This window comes from Triticum dicoccoides, chromosome 1A (genome assembly GCF_002162155.2).
Source record: "Triticum dicoccoides isolate Atlit2015 ecotype Zavitan chromosome 1A, WEW_v2.0, whole genome shotgun sequence".
Classification (NCBI taxonomy): Eukaryota; Viridiplantae; Streptophyta; class Magnoliopsida; order Poales; family Poaceae; genus Triticum; species Triticum dicoccoides.
In genome coordinates, this window is record NC_041380.1 from 371,573,013 (window position 1) to 371,581,023 (window position 8,011).

Here is an 8,011-nt window from a genome sequence, read left to right on the forward strand (position 1 = left end):
CAGCCACGTCAGTACCAACTACAAGGCATTGCTCCGGATTGGAGTCAGATCTGCACCTCTGCACGCACAATATGGCGGTACTTTACAACCAGAAGCGCAATTTGTTATAGAACATCTGGGTTAATATGATTGATAGACTACTCACATCAACAAGGTGCACCTTCTTGTCTGGAAGCTCTTCTTCAAATAACATACAAGTTAAGAATGTTTGGCCTTAGGTAATTTGAGGATGGATGACCGACTGAGAAGTTGATCCTGAGTGCGCACGAGTGAAGACAAAGTGCATAGGAAAGGCTAGTGTTGATCTGTCGGGCCAGTCTAGATCCCAGGTGATAGCCAGGTGTAGCGGTCTTATACCCGATAGCCAGTCTGGGGGCGTTACAGATGTCAACACCAGCGACCTCACATGCCTGGAAGCGGCGACATCTTGGTATTGGCGGGTGCCATGGTTGTGCCAACCTCTGTCTTTGGCGAGCACAACATTGAGCCGTCTGCGACAATATGGGAGATGGAGGCGCGAGTTTGGCAATGAAAGGGATTGTGATGTTGTAGGTGGTGCTCATGTACAACGAATGGAGCATGGACTTGGGTACTTTTGTCGTGTAACCCTCACCGGGGTACGCAAGCTACATGTCCTGGTGACCTACCGCGTGGACGTGGCACAAACTTTTCATGATTTATCAAAGAAGCCATTGAATGGTGTGTAGGCCGAGTTAACCCGTTGATCAGTATTCAAGGAGAGTTCACAATGCTTGGCATCATAATATTACTTATCACGGCATTGGGCCTGAAGAAGATCTTGAGCATCAGTAATGAACTCATCTAGGTCTTAAAGTAAGGGATCAACTATCACACCAGTATCATAGAACCATAGAGCCAGGGGCATGCCCAAAACAACATTGAATGGAGTACGCCTTATTGCAGTATGAAAGGGTATAGCATAATTCTACCCTAGGAAACCATCGGAGCCAAGTGCGGCGATGGTTATATACATCATAGATACATTGCAATTACATGATTGCCAAACTTTGTTTGGTCTTCAGACCGAGGATGGAAAGCAGAGTTCATGTGCCTAGCTAGAGAGGCTGAAGAGTTCTAGCTTACTTGTAAAGACAGGATCTAAATCATACACTATCGTCTCTAGTAGACCATGAAGCCATACAATGTAGGTGAAGAAAGCATGGGTGACTATTACTATTAGGAAGGGGATGAACAAGCAAAATGAAGTGTGCCATCAATGAGAAAAGACCCATCAATAAAAGAACGACTGGTTTTCCACGCACTCATGAAAGGCGCCAATATCTACCCAAATATGGGATGGGAGTGCCATGGATTGCAAGAGGCTTCTTGGGTGCATATACTGAAACTTAATCTGTTGGGAAATGGGCAAATACCCACAAAGTCATTCACAACACATATTGAGCACTTGGCACATGGAAGTCAATACATAGACAGTGCAATGTCCTTTGAATCCCCTCATGGCCGTGTCATGAGCCAAGGAATGTATGGTGGGAATGGCGGAGAAGATGGCAAGATGTAGATGCGTCCACCAAATCTTGGAAGGCCGTCCGTGCAACCCTAAACTGCCCCGAGGTTACCTGACTTTTGCTGTTGTTGCAAATCCACGTGTCGGCTATGTGCCCATAGATGTGCGCAAGGTGACAAGAGCATGAAGGATGGGTTACACAGTGTTGTCAACAATCCTTGGTGCTCCTTCCAAGAGTGTAAGGCATCAACCACAATGTTTAGCTTGCCCATGCGAAATTCAATGAAGAAATAATAGCCGAGGAGCTTGCTAACCTGGTGGTGTTGAGGGATGGTGGATAAGCATTGATCGAGGAGGTACTTCAAGTAGTCACGACCTAGATTATGGAGGGATAATCGTGGGATGTTGGAGGTATGAGGCCGTTTGGGCTTAGGCGTCGTGGCAGCTAGAGAGGTGGGGGGAGGGGGGGAGGTAGATTGATCTTGAGGTAAACCCTCCACTTTTCAATTTATTTCTTTGATGCCAGAATTACACGAGCATTGTGTTGCGTACAAGAGATGGTTCAGCTGAGCCCAAGATTTTGTGCTGGTGGCGGTAATGCTTGCCCCACATAACTGGTAGTGCGAGGCAGGGTGGTAATTTTGATTACCGCCAATTGCATTTCCAACCCCTCGTTAAGTGAGCTTACGGGTACAAAAATGAACTACCTTTAGTTCCGATTGGCCCAGTTAATTAGTAAGGATTTTCTCATAATTGAGTGGTTACCGTGCAGTTACCAGAGTTTTAATTATTTAGAGAACTGATGTAACTTTCAGCATATTCATTTTTTTTTTTTGCAAAAAGGAAGCATATTGATAATGTGTAACCATGGTAACCGCAAACTCTGGCCCTTTTAAGGCCTTGTACAATGCTAGATGCTTAGGGAGGTGCTTAGAAAAGTAAACCGGATTTTTCTAAAGCACCGTGCCAATTTTTACAGGAGAGACGCCTAATTAAGCATCTGCCTTGTATAAATAAGCACGGGTGTTTAAGGAAAGCCTGGTTTATTTCTCCAAGCACCTCTCCTAAATACCTTGCATTGTACAAGGCCTAAGTAAGAAAAAGATCACTGGGTAGCCAAAACATTGCTACTAGCATGCCCCCTCTTTAAATTACAATGGATGAAACTCTAATGGCGATTTATCAATTGTAAATCCATATTTGGATGCTATTTTGCTAACTCGGTTCAGCCATTTGATGAACCAGATTCAAAAGATATGTGACCATGTGAGGATTGCATGGCCGAAGTAATAGCATATACAACCGCAATTGCATAAATCCGGCCTCCAAATGCTCGTGGACACGCCCGGCCGCGAACCGGACAATGACCGGACAACACATAAAAAGTTGATCCCACAACTACAAACACCATTTTCAAATCACCAAATCCATATTATTACATGCAATGTAAAACCTAATCTGAGCGGACCTCGGCCAGCTCCTCCGTGCCCATGTCCAGCAGCCGGTTGCACCCCTCGAAGTGTTGGTCTGGTCGTCGGCAAGGTAGAGTAGGACATGGGACACTGACCGGCTTAGGGGACTCAAGGCGCCACCATCTCCCATACCGTACTCTTCCTCGTCGGAGTCCGGAACCTTCACTATGCCGGTGGATGTGAGACGATGATGGATTTGCTTGGGAGGAGCCGGCGATGTCAACCACAACGCGGTTGCGGCGCGCGGACTGGTGCACGACACGGGGCGCCGGAGAATGCTACTCCACCTCGCCAACGTCCACCGCCGTGAGGGCTTCCGCCGTCTCCCACGCCGCTGCCTTGCACGGCGGGCACGCCACGCCATACTGACGTCAGCGGACTCCCATGCGTTCACCTCCGCTTCGGCGCGCCAACGAAGAGGTTGCACATCCACCGGCGTGTTCGGGCGTCAGACAAACCTACCGCCTCCAGTGACGCAGCCGCAACACATCTCATGCCGGATCCATGCATAATTTGGGCAGACACAATGAATTCCCGGCGGAAGGAGTTCGAGCATTGCCGTATGACTGCCTCCTCCCGGGAGCGGCGGAGCGCAAGGCGGACGGTCATCTTCTTGGGGCCGTGTGGGATGAGCTCGGGGTCAACGCATCTGGAGGTGTAGTACTCGAATCCGCTGGCCGCCATGTCGAAGAAGGTAAGGAGAACACCGGGCGAAAGTTTGTGGGTAGAGGGAGTAGATTGGAGTCGAGGGGAATGGAGTGAAATGCGGCTAGAGTTTCGGCCGGACGTACAGGTCCAATTAGTATGGAATGGAGTGAAATGTTTTTAGGCATTGATTGGCACTTATTAAATGGATAACTTGTGCCTGTTGAGCTAGCTCTGTGCAAAGCCAAAGAGTACATATATACATGTGGACGTACAGGTGCGCATAAATCCAGATTAATACATTCATTAGCCAAATCAGTTTCAGGAATGAATGCCATAGCTAGCTTTGATTGGTTAAACTATGAACAACAATGAATATTAAATTGCATGTTCAGGTTACATAAAAATTACAGTTTTAGACTGTGAAAGGTAATTTGATAATGCTAAGAGGGTGCTTGGATACAAGGGACTATTTTTAGTCTGACTAAAAATAGTCTCTTTTAGAGGCTAAAGTTCCAAGCACCCCTGACTAAAGAGAGGCTAGGACTAGTCTTGAGACTAAAATCTTTTAGTCATGGGAAACCTACTAAAATATGTATTAGCTCTCTCTCTCCTCATTTAATTCCTCTCCTTAGTTCTGGATTGGAGGGTTTGGAGGATAATAAATGCTCAATAACTAGATTTTAGTCTCTTTAGTATTTGGATCCAAGCATGGATGAGACTAGCAAGTTTTAGTCCCACTACTTTTAGTCATGGGACTAAAACGTATCCAAGCATGCTCTAAAGGGGTATTCGTATTCACACTGTAGTCGGCAATGATTATCTTTCATGATACAAAGGGGCAGTGTGTCAATTAAGGCAAGCAATCTGGCAACAGTGTCTTAGAATTGGTTAAGGTGTCTCCGAACCAAGTAGACATTACACATCTTTAGAATTAGTTGCGCCACAAGTGCAGGAAAATCAGAAAGGCTGGATAAAATTTATTGATTAACGCCCACTATTGCCACGCAATAAACCTGATTACATATAAATATTTTCTAACATGCGCGGATAAGAACAAACTAAATATTAGCCTACCAAGCTAATAGAGTAGCAGATAAGACGGGGAACAAATGATTATTATCTAAGGAAACAAATTTGTCATACTCAACGGGAAAAATACTTGTTTGGGAAAAATAATCATCATAATTAATGCTCAATGTTTAGTCCAAATACTACAGTACAATCGGCAAAATATAATTCCATTAAAAGTGGACATGGACAATAAATATTGCATGTGATATTTACTATAATAGAAAAAAATGCTATACTAAATAATAACATTTACTATTTCTTATAAATACTTTTATTAATAATTTTCTATACTAATAAAAATTTAGTATAGTAAAGTAAGTTCCTTCAGTGTGTAATTGTTCAAGACCTATCATTAACTTGTTGCTAAGCATACAATATAGAAATCAATACTTATCTCACCAAATGTAGTCTAATTATTCCATAGACTACTGTGAGTACCACCTAAACATATTTTTATGAGTTAAAAGATTAGTCTAATAATATAACTGGATTCATTCATCAATAGAGTTACTACATAACAGATAACATGCATGTTTGTTTCGAATTTGAAGTGTGTGAAACCTATGTGTGACCGTACTATTTCGTTGGTCAGGCTGTAGAAAATATTCTTATCTCATCCTAGTAAAATTACAGGTTGCTTGTTAGTTTTAAGTAGACAGATGAATGCATATAAAACATGGCAAAATTAATACTAACAAAAGGATGTACTATCATTATCGCATTTACCAATTGGCTATGCACGAACCTATCTGAAGGCCTGCCTGGTACGTTTGAACGTGGTTTGGTTCAGTCACACAATATATAGCCAAATTTTAAGACATGACTACATTCTTGGTCGGGAGAAGTGATGTGTTTAACAGTGTTGGCGGGAAAAATTCTACCGACATGGAGATAGAAAAATGACCAAATATGGCTAGGTCATATGTAATACTGAAAGTTTAGGCCAAAACATGGAAAAACGACCTGTCATAATACTACTACTATGATTTCATACAGAAGTTTAAGGTTTGATTAGCCCGCGGTCTACCAACCAAAGTAAGCACTCTTTCGTACACTTATTAAATTAAGACGAATCAGCTGATGAGGATCAACGCATGAAACCCTACAGGCCGAGGCGAAACATGCAGTTTTCCTGCTCAGGACTAAACTAAAACTCGTCAAATGCGAAGGACACCCGGATCAGAAAGCTCCCCGAAACTACAGTATCGCATGTACCACACAAACTGGCAAGGAGCGCGGACCCCAACCAATCAAGCAAGAAATCAGCGTACGGTGCCACTGTGACCAAGCCAAGGTCACACATCCGAATCACAGGCCATACCTCGAACGGAACTGACGCGACTGGAGAGCGGAAGAGAAATCAGGTCAAATCAGCGGTGGTGCTGCGAAGTGCCAACACAGGAGAAATTATTACTTTGCTTCTATAGGTGAAGCTCGCGGTCCGGAGTCCGGACGTCACATGAGCACGTTTCTCCATCTGTAGCCGCAGCCTTCCTTCCCCAGACGCACCGCAATTGCTGGGCACGCCTGCCTCCTTTTACTCCCAGCCTCGATCCCATTGGCTGCTCATCATTAATTTCGGCCTTGTGCTCCATGTACCAGCCACGATCTCATGTGTGTCCTTCATTTTTCAGAACCTCTTTGACTCGCTAGCAGCCGTGATCGAAAGGAAAGAAAGAAGGAGAAGAGGCCAGGGAGAATGCAGGCTGCGAGGCTCTATGAGATGAGATACTGCGGGGGGAGTGAGAGGGAGCTGGAGAAATCGAGGGGGGGAAGAAAAGCAAAAGCCAAAAAGTGCGTGCGTGTGTGTGTGACAAAAGTGAGAGAAGGAAGAGCGGCCTCTCAAAGGTTATGGTGTGGTGTGTGACATTTGTGGGAGAGACGGAGACAAAAGTCAGAGCGAGCTAGCAGGCTGCAGGCCTGTGCTTTTTGATTAGCTGTGTGCAGCGGGTCCGTACGGACACTTTGGGGAAGAATGGCAGCAGCAGCTACAAGAGTTCGCGGCCTCCAATAATAGCAACCGCGGCAATGCAAACGCCGGCTAGACGGCCGGACGGTGTCGTCGCCTCGCCCATGAACCCAAGAACCCAAGAACCCAAGCAGCAACCGGATTTCGAACAGCAGCAGGGAAACTAGATTCAAGATTTGGCGTTTGCGTGGGGGTACCTGGTGGCGCTGGCGAACTCGTAGAGCCTGCCGCGAGGGGAGAAGACGACGAGCGCGACCTCGGCGTCGCAGAGCACGGAGAGCTCGAAGGCCTTCTTGAGTAGCCCGTTCCTGCGCTTGGAGAAGGTCACCTGCCGGCTCGTCGCGTTCTCTATCCGCTTCATCTGCGTCTTCCCCCGCACCATCCTTCCTGCCGCTGGCGGAGCTCGATCGATCCCCTCTCCTCCGACGAAAACGGCAAACGGGCCAATCACCAACTACACAGCGCGGTGAACAACGGAGGAATTAAGTGAGTAAATCCGAGCGAGCGGGGATCAAACGCGATAAAAACGGGTAGATCTGAGAGGGCAGGGCGCTCACCAGAAATGGCTAAGCGAGCGAGGAGAAGGAGAGGAGCGGGGAAGACGGCACGTCCGCGGCTTCCCTTTCTGGTCCCTGCCCGCGTAGCCCGGAGAGGAAAGGGCGTGGTGTGGGGTGGGTGCGGGCACTGTGCACTGGATTTATAAGGTATGGAGGAAAAAACTCAGCTGCCGATTAGTGGACGGGGTGGGAAGGCGGCCGGAGGGAGGGAAGGTATCGAAGGGGTAACAAAAGGAAGCCACCCGGCCAAATAAAGAAGACGACTGCGCGAGGAATTTCCCGTCCTAGAAAAAATCAGGGGACCCGCCCAGGAGCCCCCGCTGGAGCGCCATTGGCCGTCGCCGTTGGTTCGCGGAAATTAACGGGGAACTCCCGCCCGGAGGATGACGATTTTGTGGCCACAACCCTCGAATTCATGCGTATTTGCAGCAAAGTTTAGCTGTGTGGATGTGTGTGGGTGATTGCCAATGCTAAGTACCAGCATGTTATTGGATACTCCCTCCGGTTTCAAAATAAATGACCCAATTTTGTACTAACTTTCTACTAAAATGAGTACAAAGTTGAGTCATCTATTTTGGAACGGTGGAGTAGTTAGGAGGACAATGGTATCCCAGCCCACTAGGTTTTAAGTCCTAATGCTCGCATTTTCCTAAATTTATTTAGGATTTCTGACGATGCGTTTTCAGTGGGAGAAGAAGTTCATGTCGACGACGAGACGCCTATCACTAGTGGAAAACTCGGCTTTAGTCCCGGTTGGCAAGGTCCTTTAGTCCTGGGTCACCAACCGGGACAACGAAATTGGGACTAC

General features: G+C 46.5%; 1 protein-coding gene across 2 annotated transcripts in view; it reads right to left on the reverse strand.

Annotated features, from left to right (window-relative positions):
- LOC119274084 (MADS-box transcription factor 56-like) overlaps positions 1-7,402 on the reverse strand; it is an 11,047-nt gene extending 3,645 nt beyond the window's left edge. The window contains exons 1-2 of one of the 2 annotated variants that reach the window (XM_037554838.1): positions 7,204-7,402; positions 6,844-7,100 (exon numbers count right to left, since the gene is read on the reverse strand). In XM_037554838.1, the coding sequence (XP_037410735.1) occupies positions 6,844-7,028 (185 nt within the window). In that variant the 5' untranslated portion in view covers positions 7,029-7,100; positions 7,204-7,402. The remainder of the gene's footprint in view (positions 1-6,843; positions 7,101-7,203) is intronic. The other variant, XM_037554837.1, reaches the window with a different exon arrangement.
- Positions 7,403-8,011: the final 609 nt, after the last annotated feature.